The 17910-nt window shown below is 41.8% G+C and overlaps 1 protein-coding gene and 1 non-coding gene across 13 annotated transcripts in view; both read right to left on the minus strand.

Moving 5' to 3' along the window:
- Nucleotides 1-419: 419 nt before the first annotated feature.
- Nucleotides 420-17910, minus strand: part of PRPF39 (pre-mRNA processing factor 39) — a 36462-nt gene continuing 18971 nt past the window's right edge. For 5 of the 12 annotated variants that reach the window (XM_073350278.1, XM_073350276.1, XM_073350281.1 and 2 more), the window contains 8 exons: nucleotides 16735-16900; nucleotides 15918-16025; nucleotides 13096-13260; nucleotides 12651-12777; nucleotides 12273-12541; nucleotides 11454-11638; nucleotides 9778-9852; nucleotides 5777-8028 (listed from right to left, as the gene is read on the minus strand). In XM_073350278.1, coding sequence (XP_073206379.1) covers nucleotides 7791-8028; nucleotides 9778-9852; nucleotides 11454-11638; nucleotides 12273-12541; nucleotides 12651-12777; nucleotides 13096-13260; nucleotides 15918-16025; nucleotides 16735-16900 — 1333 coding nt within the window. In that variant the 3' untranslated portion in view covers nucleotides 5777-7790. Of the gene's footprint in view, nucleotides 1284-5776; nucleotides 8029-9777; nucleotides 9853-11453; nucleotides 11639-12272; nucleotides 12542-12650; nucleotides 12778-13095; nucleotides 13261-15917; nucleotides 16026-16734; nucleotides 16901-17910 lie in introns of those variants that run through there. The other 7 variants (XM_073350274.1, XM_073350272.1, XM_073350275.1 and 4 more) reach the window with 3 other exon arrangements.
- Nucleotides 12108-12195, minus strand: LOC140913966 (small nucleolar RNA SNORD127). The gene has a single exon (XR_012159726.1). It is a non-coding gene; the product is annotated as a small nucleolar RNA SNORD127 (small nucleolar RNA).

Here is a 17910-nt window from a genome sequence, read left to right on the forward strand (position 1 = left end):
GCACTTCCATTTCAAAATACCAGTGGCTTGCTAGCTTAATTTTGGTGTTCAAACCCATCTGCATTATAGGAGAGCAAAGGTCAACACAGAACCTCAGTTAACAGTACTTCCATGTTTTAAAGGATGTTTTAGCCCAGAGTTAGTTACGCTAGTAGTCGTAGTTGCATTGTTAAGGACATAGGTATATCTACACTGCAATTAAACACCCATGGCTGTTGGGTCAGCTGACTTGGGCCTGGGCTCAACTGTCAACAGTGCAATTTGATAGCCCCATGAGTCTGAGGCAGCTGACACAGGCCAGCTGTGGGTGTTTAATTGCAGTGTAGACATACAAGTTTTTCAACGGCATAACAATGAGTTTTTACATTCACAATGTTTTAATGGGATAGCAAAGAGAAAATCCAACAAAGCTCAAAGAATTACTGAATAATTCCTTGGTTTTATTACAAAAGAGAATGATCACTGATCAAAATGAAAAAGTTTACTCACAACTTGTACATGAGAATTCTAAATTACAAACATCCACCCCAAACACCATCGTTTCAGTGCCTTTTTAAAAAAGGGATGCAACCATTTTGCACTGCATTTAATTTGTGACTCTATGTAAAATATAAAATACACATTATAACTTTCAAATGTTGACATTACTGTATGCATTATGATCATGGCAATAGACTCATTAGGGCACTGCTCACTTGGACCATGAAAAATTTCACTGGAGGAGCTGGGTAGGAAATGAGGTTTTTGGATAGTGAAGAGGAGAGCAGGTAAAGATGAAAAAAATTAAAGGGGGCTGCTCATGTTCATAGACCTTTCCACACTGTTCACCTCTTGTATTGGCTACTGTGATGAACACTGGACATCAGAATTTCCTCATCGCTTAAAAGAAGATTGTAGCTTGAAGGATTTAAAAATCCTTACTGAAGCAATGCTAACTCAAAACAGAACGCAACAAAAAAAAGCCTCCAGATAATTTTTCCTTAAGTTAGTGTGGGAAATAAAGTTGCATTTATGGTAACTAGCAGCGTACAGAGATCAATGCATCATTTACCAACACACAAATCTTGCTTCACGTATCCTGTGAACATGGGCTTGTTTCACATGCAAAAAGACAAAACTGCAGGTATTACAATAGTTCATTTGTTCACATCCCTAATTTAAAAAAATATATTTTCATACTCCCATCTTTGCTGAACCACCACAATGAACTCCAGTCTCTCTTCTGATCAGGTTGGAGGGGGAGCATAATACTGTCCATAATTCCAGGCATTCTGGTAGTTGTACTGGAAAAGAGACATCATGGGGAAAAAGAGCAGAAATCATTTTTCAAATATATTTGATACGTTGCAGTTTCAGACTACCTCCACACATCATGCCAGAAAAGAATACTTACCCTGCACTGACTGGGATGATTTAGTTGGGGTTGGTCTAGATGACCTCCTGAGGTCCCTTCCAACCCTAATATTCTCTGGTTCTATGACTGGTTCTTCAAGGTGGTATAGTCAGTGTGCATCTCCCTGTGGGAGCACACGCGCCACAAGACTGGAATCTTTTGAACTGCTGTGGCCATCAGAGCTGCGTGTGCACCCTGTGCCCTCAAGCGAGAGCATTAAGGGCAGGGAGGCCACAACCCTGCAGCAGTTCCCTCACAAATCAAAGCCTGCGGTTGGTACAGACTCTGGAAAGTGGGGTTTGAGGGCAGATCATGGGATCTGTGAAGACTGCAATATCTCAAAGACCCCCAGTTACTGTACAGTACATACCATTCTCTCAGAGTACATGTCAGTGTGGATCCCAACATACGTGACTGGCAAGAAGTCCCCTCACTGGATAATGGGAATGAGAAATTTTAAACTACTTTAGTCAAAAATTGAAGCATCGTTCCATCACTGGCATAATGTTTGACCATTTGGTCGGTGGGTTCGTACCTGGCAGATCTCAGATATTGGCGCATTCCTGAAGCAGGCTGAAGACACTGCTCTCTCTATGTAAGTTTCCTGAGGTACAGGACAGGACAAAAACCTCTCTTCTTTGTACAGGGTGCTGAAGGAATTATCTGAAGAAATCTCAGAACCACCGGCTATATTTCCAAACTCAAGGATGACCGGAGAAGTCCCTGAAGACTGGAGAAGGGCTAATGTGGTGCCCATTTTTAAAAAGGGAAAAGAGGAGGAGCCAGGGAATTACAGACCAGGCAGCCTGACCTTGGTACCTGGGAAGCTACTAGAGCAATGTATAAAACATTCCATGTGCAAATACCTGGAGGACAAAGGGGTGATCACCAGCAGCCAGAACAAGTTTACCAAGAACAAATCGTGCCAAATCAGCTTGATTTCCTTCTCTGACAAAGTAACTGGTTTGGTGGATAGGAGGAATGCAGTAGACATCATATACTTGGATTTCAGCAAGGCTTTTGACACAGTCCCATGTGACATTCTAATAAGTAAGCTGGAGAAACGTGAGCTCCCTGGAACTACCAGTAAGTGGATACATAATTGGTTAACTGCACACAAAGAGCAACTATTAATGGAATGATGCTGGATTGGAGGGAGGTCTCAAGTGGGGTTCCCAGAGATCTGTTTTGGGTCCGGTGTTCTTTTACATTTTTATTAATGACCTGGATGTAGGAATAGAGATCAAATTTGCAGGTGAGACAAAACTGGGGTGAAGGGAGTGGGTTGCCAACACTCTGGAAGACAGAGCTAAAATCCAGAGAGATCTGGATAAATTGGAGACCTGGGCTACAGACAACAAAATGAAATTCAACAAAGACAAATGTGAGGTGCTACACCTAGGGAAGAGAAACAAAATGCATAAATACAGAATGGGGGATAACTGCCTTGCAAGCAGCACTGCTTAGAAGGATCTGGGAGTTGTGGTAGATCACAACCTCAACATGAGTCAGCAATGCAATGCTCTTGCAAAAAAAGCAAATGCAATTTTAAGTTGCATGAACAGAGGCATAACATGCAAGTCACAGGAGGTGCTAGGACCGCTCTTCTCAGTGCTGCTTAGACCTCAGGTGGAGTACTGTGTCCAATTTTGGTCACCAATGTATAGAAACGATGTAGCGAAACTGGAAAGGATCCAGAGGCAAGTGACAAAGATGAGCAAAAGGATAGAATGCAAACCGTATGAGCAAAGGTTAAAGAACTGGGAATGTTTAGTTTAGAAAAGAGGAGATTAAGGGGGAAGACAAGATACGGTCTTCAAATACTCAAAAGGTTGCCATCAAAAAGATGGAGAAAACTCATTCTTTGCCACAGAGAGTAGGACAAGAGGCAATGGGTTCAAACTACAGCATAGCAGATTTAGATTAAATCTCAAGAAAACCTTCCTGACTGTAAGAATAGCAGGACAATGGAACAGACCTCTAGGGAGTTCATGGAAGCGCCTTTATTGGAGGTTTTCAAAAGGAGGCTGGATAGCCATTTGTCTTGGACTGTTTAGCCCCAACATATCCTGCATCTTGGCAGGGGTTAGACTAGATGACCCTTGCAGTCCCCTCTAACCCTATGGTTCTATGATTCTATAAATACCAGAAGTAAAAGCCTCTTCCCCTGTATTCTGGTACTACCTCCTCTTTGGCTCCAAGATGAAGCTACAAAGCTACTTCTGTTTGCAGCAGTCTCTTGTGACAAAGATCCAGTGAATGAAATTGGATGGAGCAGCCATGGGCACTTATCTCCACACCCACTAATCAGATGTTACGGCACACCACACCTGGTGGAATGGGGTAAGGCAACTTACAAAGGTAACATGTTCTGAACGAGCCCTAAGACAACTCCTGGCAGTCCTGTCAAATTTACTAATGTTCCGCTAGTGCTGAGTGTGTCACTAAAGAGGAGGAAGATGTGTCCTGGCATATCTAGCCTTTATCTTTAGAGTATGATCGGGCTGCTTGGTGGGATATGACTGGTTGCTCTATATCATCTGAGGTAGGCAATGGTACAGTTTGTGCTAAGGGGCTATAGTACACATTCCCAAGCAGCACAGGGTAGTCTTCAGATCCTTAGGAATGCAGAGCATTGTCTATGTGTTGGCTGCACAATTCCATCCCCTCAAAGGGTAGATCCTATATCATAGCCTGTACCTCTTGGGAATCACTGACATCTGGAACCATAAGGCATTTCATATAATAACCACGATAGCCATGGACTTGGCTGCCATGTCCGAAGCATCCATGGCTGGTTATAGGGCCACCTTAGCTCCTAACTGGACCTCTTTGATTACCTCCTTGAGCTCATTCCTGTTCTCTGATGGAAGCCTGGACAACAAAGGCTGTTGCTATGTCCCAAGTTAGAAAATTATATTTGGCCACAAGGGCTTTGTAGTTTGCCACTCAAACACGGAGGAAGGCAGAAGAATAGGCTTTCCTCTCAACCCAACAGACTTTCTTTGGGTCTTTATCCCTCAGGGTGCTTGTTAGACTTTTCTCGCACTGAGTCTGCCAACAAGCCCAGGATGGGGTGGGCATAAAAATATTCATAGCCTTATGCACAACTTGGTATCAGTTCTCCACTCCTTTTGCTGCGGCCAGGATAGCGGCAGGTTGATGCAATGAATAGCAGACAGACATTCTTGAAACAGATGTCAGTCATACAAAAAAAAAAAATCTTGTAAATTCAATCTTTTGACATCAAGCCTGGCCAGGTGAAGAGAGGTTTAACCCCACTAAGGCATTACGTCAAACCACACTTCAGTTATTGCAACTGGCAATCCTGGCTAGGCTTGGTGTCATCAACATATCAAATTTACGAGATTTCTCTTGGTTAACTGACATCTATTTCAGGAGTCTCAGCTATTCTCTTAAGCCGATTTCAGAATGTCCTAAAGTCAGCTGGTGCTGGGGTCATTGCTTTGTCTTGTGATTAGGCTGAAACATCCTTACAAGGCAAGGTAAGATTGCATTGCTCCTCTGATCCTATGTTCAGGAATTCCTGGCTTTCTTCTTGGCTGTCTGTGGTCTAGCAAGCCACGCCATTGAGGAGTGCAATCTCATCCTCTTCCGAGAATGGGATAGGGCTCTGCTCCTGGAATTATGCAAAGGAGGACCCCAGTAAACCCAGGACATCAATGGTAGCATTCCATATGGATATGGCTGGCTTGCCTGATGGCAGTCCAATACTAATCCCCATGTGGCTGCAGGCCCTAAAAGGAGAGTCACCTGGTCTATCCATGCTCTCACAAGTTGGCCCAAGGAGAGAAGATTCCCTGCTTGAGGGAGGTGAGAAGACATGTCTCTGTGATAGTAGGGGAAGAACAGATTTCTTCTAGCAGTGGTGCCAAGGCACACGACATTCCCCACATCAGGGTCCAGGACCGTGGTTGTCTCGGTAAAAGGGTAATTTTCAACATGGGACCAGAGTCCTCCAAATATGTGTACATCATAGAATCATAGAATATCAGGGTTGGAAGGGACCCCAGAAGGTCATCTAGTTCAACCCCCTGCTCGAAGCAGGACCAATTCCCAGTTAAATCATCCCAACCAGGGCTTTGTCAAGCCTGACCTTAAAAACCTCTAAGGAAGGAGATTCTACCACCTCCCTAGGTAACGCAGTCCAGTGTTTCACCACCCTCTTAGTGAAAAAGTTTTTCCTAATATCCAATCTAAACCTCCCCCACTGCAACTTGAGACCATTACTCCTCGTTCTGTCATCTGCTACCATTGAGAACAGTCTAGAGCCATCCTCTTTGGAACCCCCTTTCAGGTAGTTGAAAGCAGCTATCAAATCCCCCCTCATTCTTCTCTTCTGCAGGCTAAACAATCCCAGCTCCCTCAGCCTCTCCTCATAACTCATGTGTTCCAGTCCCCTAATCATTTTTGTTGCCCTTCGCTGGACTCTCTCCAATTTATCCACATCCTTCTTGTAGTGTGGGGCCCAAAACTGGACACAGTACTCCAGATGAGGCCTCACCAATGTCGAATAGAGGGGAACGATCACGTCCCTCGATCTGCTCGCTATGCCCCTACTTATACATCCCAAAATGCCATTGGCCTTCTTGGCAACAAGGGCACACTGCTGACTCATATCAAGCTTCTCGTCCACTGTCACCCCTAGGTCCTTTTCCGCAGAACTGCTGCCTAGCCATTCGGTCCCTAGTCTGTAGCTGTGCATTGGGTTCTTCCGTCCTAAGTGCAGGACCCTGCACTTGTCCTTATTGAACCTCATCAGATTTCTTTTGGCCCAATCCTCCAATTTGTGTAGGTCCCTCTGTATCCTATCCCTCCCCTCCAGCGTATCTACCACTCCTCCCAGTTTAGTATCATCCGCAAATTTGCTGAGAGTGCAAATTTGCAAAACTGTTTCTCTCAGACGAGTAACTGTAAAAAAGCAAGTCAGACCTCAGGTAAGTGTTGAGGCATTTTAAGAAAAAAAAAACACCTCACGAATGTGGCAACCCTGAAATAGCCTTTCTGCAGAAATGTGTAGTCCTCTACCTGCAGGGCAGAAGATTCCAGCATGAAGAGAGGCTGATTTCCTCAACTGTTTGTGTACTTTTGGAGTCTTTTTTATGCAAGCAGGCCTATATAAGAGTCAAGTCACACAAGAGCCAGCTATTGCAGTCTTTGCCACTCTTGGCCCACGAAAAGTGCAAAACTGACATCAGTGCCGTCAGTGCCTGTTGCTGGGGTCAGTGCTGATGGTTGCAAAGTGTGTGATGCCGTAATGGTTAACAAGGAGCCATCTCTAGCTCTAGATTTAGTGTGGGGCTCAGTGATCCCTCTGCCTCCCCTCAAGGCTTTATGCAGTCTTTCTCCTGGAAGACCCAAAGCCCTGCCTAGAGTCTCTGCCCTGATGTTCGGAGTGGCCTCTCTTGACACCAGACTTTGCTACATTGATGTCTGCATTTGCTTTGCCACCAGCCTTGGGCATCCTATGTCTACTGGAGGGGGTGCTTGTAGATGTTTTATCTGGTACCTGACTCCTGGATCCAGAGAGGCCCTTCATTGACTGCGCCAGTGAATGGAGCTGCAGTTCAGCATCCTGCAACTCCTCAAAGAAAACGACTGGAATACACCAAACACATATCTGGTGCATGATTCATTCCCAAGTAGAAGAGGCATATGCTATGCCCATTCATTAGCAGAATTAGGCCATTGGAGAAAGAGCAAGGCGTGAAGCCCGAAGATTTAAGAGTCCACCATTAGGTAGGCGGTTGAACCATGCCATATGGGGGTATGTCCAACTTCAGGACAATAGTGGGTCATAGTTTATCTGTTGTTTCTACAGCAAGTAGAAGGTATTTTGGAAAGTTCTGAAGAGTTTAGAGGAAGCTAAAGCCTAACAGATTGGACAGTCGCTAGGTTCTGTCTTGTTTCCATGGGCAGCGAGATGAAATTCAGGGAGGGCCGCAGCTGCCCTGCCCCTACAGGAGCACGAGGGAGCACAGGAGGCACCCACACCAAGACTGGCATCCACACAGGCACGCGCAATGCCGTCCTGTGTTTCTCTCAGACGAGTAACTGTAAAAAAGCAAGTCAGACCTCAGGTAAGTGTTGAGGCATTTTAAGAAAAAAAAACACCTCACGAACGTGGCAACCCTGAAATAGCCTTTCTGCAGAAATGTGTAGTCCTCTACCTGCAGGGCAGAAGATTCCAGCATGAAGAGAGGCTGATTTCCTCAACTGTTTGTGTACTTTTGGAGTCTTTTTTATGCAAGCAGGCCTATATAAGAGTCAAGTCACACAAGAGCCAGCTATTGCAGTCTTTGCCACTCTTGGCCCACGACAGAGGAACAAATTCATGTAAAGGGGCAGTGCGGGTGCAAAAGGAAAGAAGGCAGAACTAGAGTTTTATCTGAGACATTAAGTATCTAGCTGCAGATAAATAAGGTCCTTGGGGGTAAAACAGCCACATACATTCAGAGTGTACAGTCATGGAAAGTGATAACCTCATACCCACCTGATACCATGCATTATAATTATATGCAACCTGATTTGCTTGCATGTCTCCATCCATCATTTGGGTAGATGCCAACGTCGCATCATCTGTATGTGCTTTCTTCTGATCTGGCTCCTCTGATCTGCAAAATTAAACGAATGTATTTTGTTTAACAAACTTTAAAACACTGTCTAGAAAAGCTTTACTTCCTACACAAATGTGTATTTGTATACTTTATAAGAATCAAGGTGACGTTTTCAAGTCTGGGCTTCTAAGGCGGGAACCCAAAGATGGAATCCAATTTTGGGAGGTCAGGCACATGCTGCTTTCGCTGAAGTCAACAGGAGCTGCAGATGGCAGCACCTAATTCTTAGAAAAGCAAGTAATAAAAGCAAGAAATAAAAGCAAGAAATAGCAAGTGGGTGTATTCAAATGGGTGGAGCCTGATGAAAATCATCCTAGGGTATTTGAGGAACTAACTGAAGCACTCTCGGTACTGTTAGCAATTATCTTTGAGCACTGCTGGAGGAGAGGTGAGGTCCAAGACAACTGGAGAAGGGTAAACATACAAAGAGGAACAAAAAGAACCCAAGGAATTACAGACCAGTCAGCCTACCTTTGATACTTGCCAGGATACTGGAACAAATTATTACACAATCAATTTGTAAGCACCTAGAGGATGATAGGGTTATAAGGAATAGGTAGCATGGACTACACAATGGCTTAGCTGCTAGTACTACTGAAAAGGACCTGGGGGTATAGTGGATCACAAATAGATATGAATCAACAGTGTGTGCAGTTGCAAAAAAGGCTAATATTCTGGGATATATTAACAGGAATATCATATGTAAGACAAGAAGCGACTGTTCTGCTCTACTCGGCACTGGTGAGGTACTGTGTCCAATTCTGGGGCCATACTTTGTAATTTGTCCAAATCTTTCCTAGAGTGTCCAGAAGAGAGCAACAAAAATGATAAAAGGTTTAGAAAAACTTGACTTATGAAGACAGATTAAAAAACTGAGAAAAGAAGATTATAAACCCTCCCACACCAATCTTTAAACATGTTAAGGAATGTTATAAGAAGACAGTGATCAACTGTTCTCCATATCCACTGAGGGTAGGACAAATAGAAATGGGTTTAGTCTGCAACAAGGGAGATTTAGGTTGGGTAGCAGGAAAAACTTTTTAACTATAATGGTAGTTAAGCTCTGGAATAGGCTTCCAAAGGAGGTTGTGGAATCCCCATCACTGGAGGATTTTAAGAGCAGGTCGGACAAACACCTGTAAGGGATGGCTTAGGTTTACTTCATCCTGCCTCAGTGCAGGGGGCTGGACTTGATACTTCTTGAGGTCCCTTCCAGCCCTACATTTCTATGATTCTATTGGGTGGGTTGTGGGGGGGGGGGTGTTTGTGTGTGGTTGTTTTTTTTTTAAACACACATTTCCAGGAATTCTAGCAGCTTCCAGCACAAGCATTTGAATTTAAAGTACTTTTGGGATGCCAATGCTTTAAATTAAGGCAAAACACGTTACAGTCAAGTTAGAGATATACCTAGATACGCTACACTCTATTTAATATTTAGCACCACTCCCTTTTCTTTTAGGCCTCCTGGGAAGAGAGTACAAAGCCCAAAGTAGTTTAAAGGTCTTTAAAAAACAAATGAACTTGAAAAACCCAAAATACTTAATGATGAGTATGGGGCAGTCAGTGACATTCTCTGAAATGTTTTAGAAACATTTCAAAATGTTTTGTTCCAGATACACTACACACAGTCTATACACTTCTACAATACCCCAGGATCCTGTCTTTGCTACCCTGGAATTCAAAGCAATACCACTATTGCACGAACTATCAATTGACTTAGGAGCATGAGGTGAATACAGTTCATACCCATTTTCTGCTTTCCTTTTTAAAGAATCCTGCTCTTTTAGAAGTGTTTGATGTTCATCATAGGCATCCAAAAGCCTGAGGGGAAAAAAAACACACACACCCCCCCACAAACTTTATTTAGCATGCATGTTAAATTTTCAAAACAGTACAGCCTGTACATAATTAGGCTACCAATCTGTACATCTTCTATCCATTGTCAATCAAAGGATGTTTTATAGTGACAACTGTTAAGAATGTCTATTTCAGACTGTAAAAATTCTGTATTACTATGAAACCATGGAAAGGTATACTAATTTTTAAAATCAAATTAAGACCAAGATTAAAGCTATCCACTATGAAGTGAGGAAGACCAAAAAGCTTGCTAGTTTCAATTATCTTCATGATGCACAGCAAATTGTTCAAATTTGTATGTTAATATAGTGAAGATCATTTTCAGTGGCATATGAAGACATTTTCCCCCCACAAAAATACCAACCTACCATTACTTACAGTTGTGTTTATATTAAGCATTTATACTGCACCATAAATGTGCATGATGTTTTACATGTGTTGCTATAATTCATATAAATATCTAAAGACCTTTCACAAATTATATGAAAAACAGAGGAATTCAGTGCTGCATGAAGAGCCATATAGCTATCAAGTAACAGTGTATAAAGCAGCCCATCTTTCAATAGGCGCAAAAACAATTTTTATGTTTCCTAGATATTTCATTTATATTTTAATTTCATTTAATATAGGCTCAGCTGCTGGTTCAGATTCGTCTTACTACTGCAGTTCAAAAGTTGACAGACCAAAACTGCTTCTTCCATCAGCCACCTCCTTTGACACAAGTAGGTCTAGAGTTCCATCCCTGTTCTTTTCGTTCAGCACATCTCAGATATTTTGCCCTGCAGCACCATATCAAAACCTAAAAGCTTGCCTTCTCTTAGCCAATTTCCTTCCTGTGAGTTACATGCATAGTTCCCATGAAACTCAGTGCATATCAGAAGGCAGAATTTTACTATAGGCTATTATTGGCAACATGCAATGCAGAAAAGCTAACTTATGGCTTGGAAAATCCAAGCCAAAAGCAGGAAAATTACAGTAATATGGTAATATTGAGAATGAAGAGGATAAAAAGTATTCAATTAAAAGTTGTATTTTTGTAAACGTCTGATGCCTAGAGAAGGCTCAATGCACAGCATACAATTAGAAAGCCTGTGATTTCTGAACACATTAATGATACTAGTCCTCAAGGATAAGCCAAGTTAGGGCAAGTTTGAAAATTTAACTTCACCCACAACTGCCCATCTTTGAGTAGTTAAAAAAAAAAAAAAAAAAAAAAAAAAAAGGATTGAACGCTTTTTTTCATGTCCTCTTTCAAGAGTATCCCCCACTATAAAGCCTAGACAAATGGTCTCTTACCACACAGCTTTCAAACAAAAAGACAACACTCTTTTGAGCTGAGAACAAGCATGCGACAAAATGGCAGCTTTTCCAGAAAGCAGAAAGTTGCTAATACTTGAAAATAGGAACTTGGTATGAATTTGTCTGTCCTCAACTCTAACAGTGTCATAACTGCAGTGCTAAAATAGTAGTTTAAGGAGTATATCTAACAAACTCTTCTCCCGAAGTTATAAACAGCACCTCATTTGGTGACCCCCATTACAGTCATAGTGTAGATTAAATCTTACTTGTTGACGTCAGAACCAAAATCTTCCAGAAATTCCACTTTTCGCTGAGAAAATGTAATCCTCATTTTTATAGACAATGCACCATTGACAGCTTTGTCAAAACATGTGAGGATGTTTTCTTCATTTTGTTTAAGATCCCCACTATACTCCATTTCAAGTAAGTTGAGATATAATTTAGTGTTCTCCTGTGGAAAAAAGTTATAGTTTATTGTAAAATAGTGTTTGCCCAAGTACATCTCCAGCATTTCTTTCTAATCAGTTCAACAGCTCTGCGCACCAGTGTCCTACATTGTAAACAGATGTTATAGTGTAGTCAGTACAAAGGTTTCCTGTCCTGAAGTGTTTTGGAACAAACCTGCTGTTTGACCTGTGTCATTTTATAAATAGACGCCCATGGTCTACAGTAAATCTGAGGGTATGTGTATCCTTGTGATTAGCATGAGGGCTCGAAGCTGGCACCCAAATAAAGTGGTCCCGCACTAACACTACCAATGGTATTTAATAAATTCCTTCCATGGAACGTCAGCATTCCTGCATTGTTCGTTATGTCTGAAAGGGAGCAGGACAGAGAAAAACAAAGATGTCTCAGAACATTAGGGGAATCATGGATGCTATCTGAAGGGTGAAAAAGGCAAGATTCATAACCTGCAAATCTGGCAACGTCAGCTTAGAGGGACTGGTGTCTCCATGTGGCAATAAAATGCTTTACATACAGTCTGAAAACCTGTCATCATTGTTGCCGTGTTTTAACGCACTGACTAAAAGGAAGAGGAAATTAAATATCACAGGACTGTTTATAAAGCCTTCAGAAACACATACTTTGTCTCTCTCAATGGCTTCCAACAGCACTTTTCTTGCTTTTGGAAGGTTCTTTTGAACTTTGAAAAGATGTCGTGCTAATTTGATGGCATAAAATGACGATTCACCGCTTGATTTAGCATTCTTAACAGCTTCCTGAAGCAGATGTTCAGCTTCTTCCATGTTTCCATGTCGGCGTTCTAAGCTAACTCTTCGCAAGCGAACCATTGCAAGTCCCAGAACACACTCTTCAAATGTTTTCAAAATTCTTCTTGCTTCATTTATGTTTCCTAAAAATGTTGGGTAAATATTTAATGCAGACACCATGCATCCATCAACTCTTTAAAAAAATCACTGCCAGCAACAATCAAAAGGCTAATTTAACTAGAAAAGGCTTACCCTGCTGTTCTTCAAAGGCAGCCCATAGCATATGAACCATTGGTTTCTTAGGAAGGTGTATAGTACAGGCCCTGCTGTAGACATGTCTCACGCCTTCAATGCTGTGATTCTCCATATACTTGGCATACTACATTTGAAAACAGAGTATAGATTGAATAATTTAAAGCTTATTTTTGGTCTTTAAATACATGACAGAACGATAAAATTCTTTTGTTTAAACCCATTCAGCACCTTTATTGAACCACTAGACTAGTTTCTGTAAGGAAGGACGTAGAGAGGCAACGAAGTTGGCATATGCAGCAGTCAAATCTGGTTGCAAGCAGACCATCTCCTAATGCAACAGATATAGTTATATATGAACAACATTCAACAAGAGTACAAAAGGTTAGTCACTAGATCAATGTTTGCAATCAGGAAGAATTAGTTAGTAAATCCCTTCCCTTACCTTAATCCAGAAGTCCTCATAGAGGGCACATGAAATAACACATCTTTCAAAGAGGACCACAACTCGTTCATGTGTCCCATTTTCTATCTCAGATTCTAAGTATTCTCTCCAGTTTTTCAACTGGGCTTTCTCCAAAGGTTTTACGTGAAAGTAAGGTCGTTTTATCTGCAACAGATGAACAACATGCAAGTCAAATTCAACAACTTGTTCAAAAACACACAGCAAGATAAACTGTTTAGATGTTACTTTTTACTGGAATTTATACCAAGCCCTCTGACTTTTCAGAATAATAATCTTATGTAGGCTATTCAAACGTCCAAATCTGAATGGATTTCAGAGTGTGACTAATTTTAAAGGGTTACTGTAATTGCCAATTCAAGTTTGGGCCAAAATCTAGGTCTTGTAAAAACAGCTTTTCCAAAATAATCTTTTTTTAAATAAATTACCCACAACAGTAATGCTGTTAGTAATTAATCAATCCTCTGCCTTGTCTGCAACTCAAACATAGCAGCATTAAGAACCTGTAAGAGACTAAGGGGAGATATGACAGAGGTCTATAAAATCAAGAACGGGTGTGGAGAAAAAATGAATAAGGAATGTTATGTACACCTTAACACAAGAACCAGGGAACACCCAATAAAATAAAACAAACAAAAGGAAGTACTTCTTCACATAATGCAGTCAACCTATGCGACTCATTGCCGGGGATGTTGTGAAGGTCAAAACTATAGCGGGGTTCAAAAAAGAACTAGATACATACATGGAGGATAGGTCCATCAATGGGTATTAGCCAACATGATCAGGGAATCAACCCCATGCACTGGGTGTCCATAGCCTTTGACTGTCAAAAGCTGGAAGCAGACGACAATCACTTGATTGCTGATCTGTTCATTCCCTCCAAAAACCTGACATTAGCCCCTGTCTGAAGACAGGATACTGGGCTAGAATGAATCATTGATCTGACCCAGTATGGCCACTCTTATGTAAAAATTTTGATCAGGATCCTCAGATCAGGCACGGCCACTTTGCACTGTACTGACAGCATACTATGGTCCCCAAAAGGAAGCATTCACCCTGGTGCAAGGGTGATCCTGCACTGGTATATAGCAAGCCCTGTATACCATACACCCTCTAACCTGCTGGCATGGCAAGGAAAGGGGGGACCCATGGTCAGGCCTCCCCTCTGGTTTTTGAGCCTTTATGGCTACTACAGACCACTGTAAAGTCGTACAGACCTTGCGCTGCTCAAACACAGAACAGAGAACTCAAAAACATGGACTAGAATCCATGCAATGCAAGAAAGAGCTTAATGCAGCTTTACACACTGCCTGACCTACACTTATTTGCTCTGGAGTACCTTCTCCACTGTTTTATTCATGATGAGCTTTCCATTTAAAATCATTTTTTCCCCCCATAAGAATATAAGAACATAAGAGCGGCCACACTGGGTCAGACCAATGGTCCGTTTAGCCCAGTATCCTGTCTTCCGACAGTGGTCAGTGCCAGCTGCCCCAGAGGGAATGAACCGAACAGGTAATCATCAAGTGATCCATCCCATCGCCCATTCCCAGCTTCTGGCAAATACAGGCTAGGGACACCATCCCAACCCATGTCACAATGTCCATGTGAAATAATACAACTGCTAGTTTAAACCAACAGAAAACTACTGCCAGACAAACAGCAGCAAGAGCAGGAATTCCCCACATCTCCCATTCCCTTTAATGAAACGTGAATGTCACAGCCCAATTTGAGACCACCTAAATGCAAACATGATACATAGGCAAGTTCTTCCTCTTTAAAAACAAAGAAAATTGAAGGTAAAAATAATGTCCTGTTATGTTTACATGGTAAATGTATGAAGAATTCAGAAGTTGAAGTTGCAAAAGTAACTCGGCTTCACTGAATATATACAATTTCATATGCCTGTTTTGATTGACTGCTTAGTTTAATTACTGTTTTTTATAAACCATGCAGCACAACTTGGTGTGATTGGATGAATAGTTAGTTCAGGGGTAGGCAACCTGTGGCACGTGAGCTGATTTTCAGCGGCACTCACATTGCCCGGGCCCTGGCCACCAGTCCCGGGGGCTCTGCATTTTCACTTAATTTTAAATGAAGCTTCCTAAACATTTTAAAAACCTTATTTACTTTACATACAACAACAACAGTTTAGTTATATATTATTGACTTCTAGAAAGAGAAGTCTTCTAAACGTTAAAATGTGTGACTGGCACGCGAAACCTCAGAGTGAATGAACTAAGACTTGGCACACCACTTCTGAAAGGTTGCCGACCCATGAGTTAGTTTTTGCCCGTCTCAACAGAATTTCACAACTAAAATTCCCAACAGAGCAGTATCAGATTTTTGCACCTAGTTGGACTCTTTACAATTTCTATCTTGCTGACAACTTAATTTTAAGAAGCTTTTCTTTTTATTGACTAGTTTTAATTCTGCAATATACCACATTTATGAAGCAGTACCCTCTTTCTTATACATAGTACGAAAAAGGCACTGTATGTAAAAGTTTACACACTTAGTAAAATGTATTTTCCCCACGTTGCCTCTCTCAAAGTAAAACTTATTACCTACCTCACAGAGATGCTGTGAGAATTAGTTATTAATGTTGGTAGATTTTAAAAAAGTACTCTTATTGAAGATGGGAAAACCAAGGAAATGAGGGTAAAACCATTTATTTGCCCAAAGCTTTACAGTAATTCAGTCAGAATTAGAAACACCAGGAGTTTCTGGTCCCCAGTCCCATGTTCATGCCTTTAGACCACGCTGCCTTTCATACAAAAAAAGGCTATCACAAGAAAACTTACTCCTTCTTCAAAGGTCCACCTCTTGCTGACTTCATGTTCATTGTGATTGAACATTTCTTGATGAATCTCTTGGATTCTATGTCTCATGTTTTCTATTTCAGTGATTAGCTAAAGATACATGATACAAGCAAGTGATTAATACTGGTCTGTAAAATATCAAGTTTACAATTTTATTGTATTATTTATGTGATCTGCATAAATTAAAATATAAAAGATACACAGCTACTTCAGGTGCTGTCCTGAACAAGTGGGATAAGAGTGCACATGGTCTTAGCTCTCAGTGTAATGGACCTGAGGAGGTCTTGGATCCAATGGTCCACCTCTTAATTTCTGAAGTGATATTCATCTGACATGTGTCATATCCAAATAGGATTCCATCTTTAGTTTGGTACAACCCCAAATGGGCACTTCTTTCTAGGTGGTTCCACGCTTTTGCATGCCCTTCAAGGAGCACGGATCTGCACAGACCATTACTAAATAAATATATTAAAAAAAACCCTCACAAAACATGCCGTAACTCTTATCCCATTTATTTGAAAGAGTCAACACTCTGCTAAAATTTTTTAGATCACTTTTAATATTAAAATGTTAATTGCATTGCTTTCAAACCTAAGTAGTCTAAGGGAGATCTCTTCTTGTCCATCACACACTAACTGCTGCTCTTTGGCTCACATGTAGGAGATGACACCCTACCCTATGGAATCAGCTCAGCCAAAAACATAGTACACTACGTGCAAATAAAAGAAAACTCTCCTCTCAGCAGCAGCAGATTGAACAAACGTGCAAAGGTGTTCCTCAAGCTCGCCTGCACATTTACCTTTGCAGGGTCAGTTATGTCCTCAATTCCAGAAGGAAGGTCATCTCCGGGTGGTGCATCATCCCCACTATGGCCATTGACAGATGCCAATTCCCGGCGCAGCTGAATAAACTGCTCAGGAGTTAGAAGGTCTCGAGGCAAATTATTTTGTATGTGTTCTTTAAACCTGCAAACAAACAGGATTTGTTCACCTAACAAATACACAATTTTTACATGTTATATTTTAAAAAATACTCACTTATTCTAAATTATATGGCAAAGACGAGGAAGTTACTCACCTTGTGCAGTAACAGAGGTTCAAGATGTGTCCCCCTGTCGGTGCTCCACTTTAGGTGTCGTTGCGCCCCTGCACTCATAGCCAGAGATTTGTGGTAGAAGTGCCCCTGTTGGGGTGTACAAGCACAGTCACCGTCTCACGCTGCTTCAGGTGGTTAACTGGCGCTGTGCGACCAACCCCCATATGCCCCCGTTCCTTCTCTACTGCAGAGTCTGTATATGACAGAACTCCAAAGCAGAGGGGAGGAGGGTGGGCAGTGGAGCACCCACAGGGACACACATCTCAAAACCTGTTACCGCACAAGGTGAGTAACTTCCTCTTCTTCTTCGAGTGGTGTCCCTGTGGGTGCTTCACTTTAGGTGACTTCAGAGCAGTGCCCTCCGGTGGAAGGAGGGGGCTTCGGAGTTGAAGTCGTAGCAGATGAAAACAATGTGTGACCAAAGAGGGCATCAGAAGATGCGTGTTGTTGCAACGCATAGCGTTGTGTAAAAGCGTGCGGGGAGATCCAGGTTGTGATCCTAAGATTTCCGCAATTGGGATGTTGTTGAGAAATGCTATGGAGGTTGAAAGACTCCTCGTAGAACGCATACGGATCCCAGTAGGGGGTTGTTATTTATACTGGAGATAAAGAGTTTGATGCAGTCTGATATCCATTTGAATAGGCGTCGTTGGAAATGGCGTGCTCTTTACAGCATTCGGTGATAGAAATGAATAATTTTGGAGATTTGCTAAAAGATTTTATTCTATCAACATAAAAGGCGAGAGCCCTGCAGACGTCCAAGTAGCGTACTCTGGATTGTCTACTGTCTGTAAGTGGTTTTGGAAAAAATGTAGGTAAGTATATAGGCTGGTTAAGGTGAAACGATGAAGCCACCTTAGGCAAAAGCTTAGGATGGGGT

Source organism: Lepidochelys kempii, chromosome 6, assembly GCF_965140265.1.
Source record: "Lepidochelys kempii isolate rLepKem1 chromosome 6, rLepKem1.hap2, whole genome shotgun sequence".
Lineage (NCBI taxonomy): Eukaryota > Metazoa > Chordata > Testudines > Cheloniidae > Lepidochelys > Lepidochelys kempii.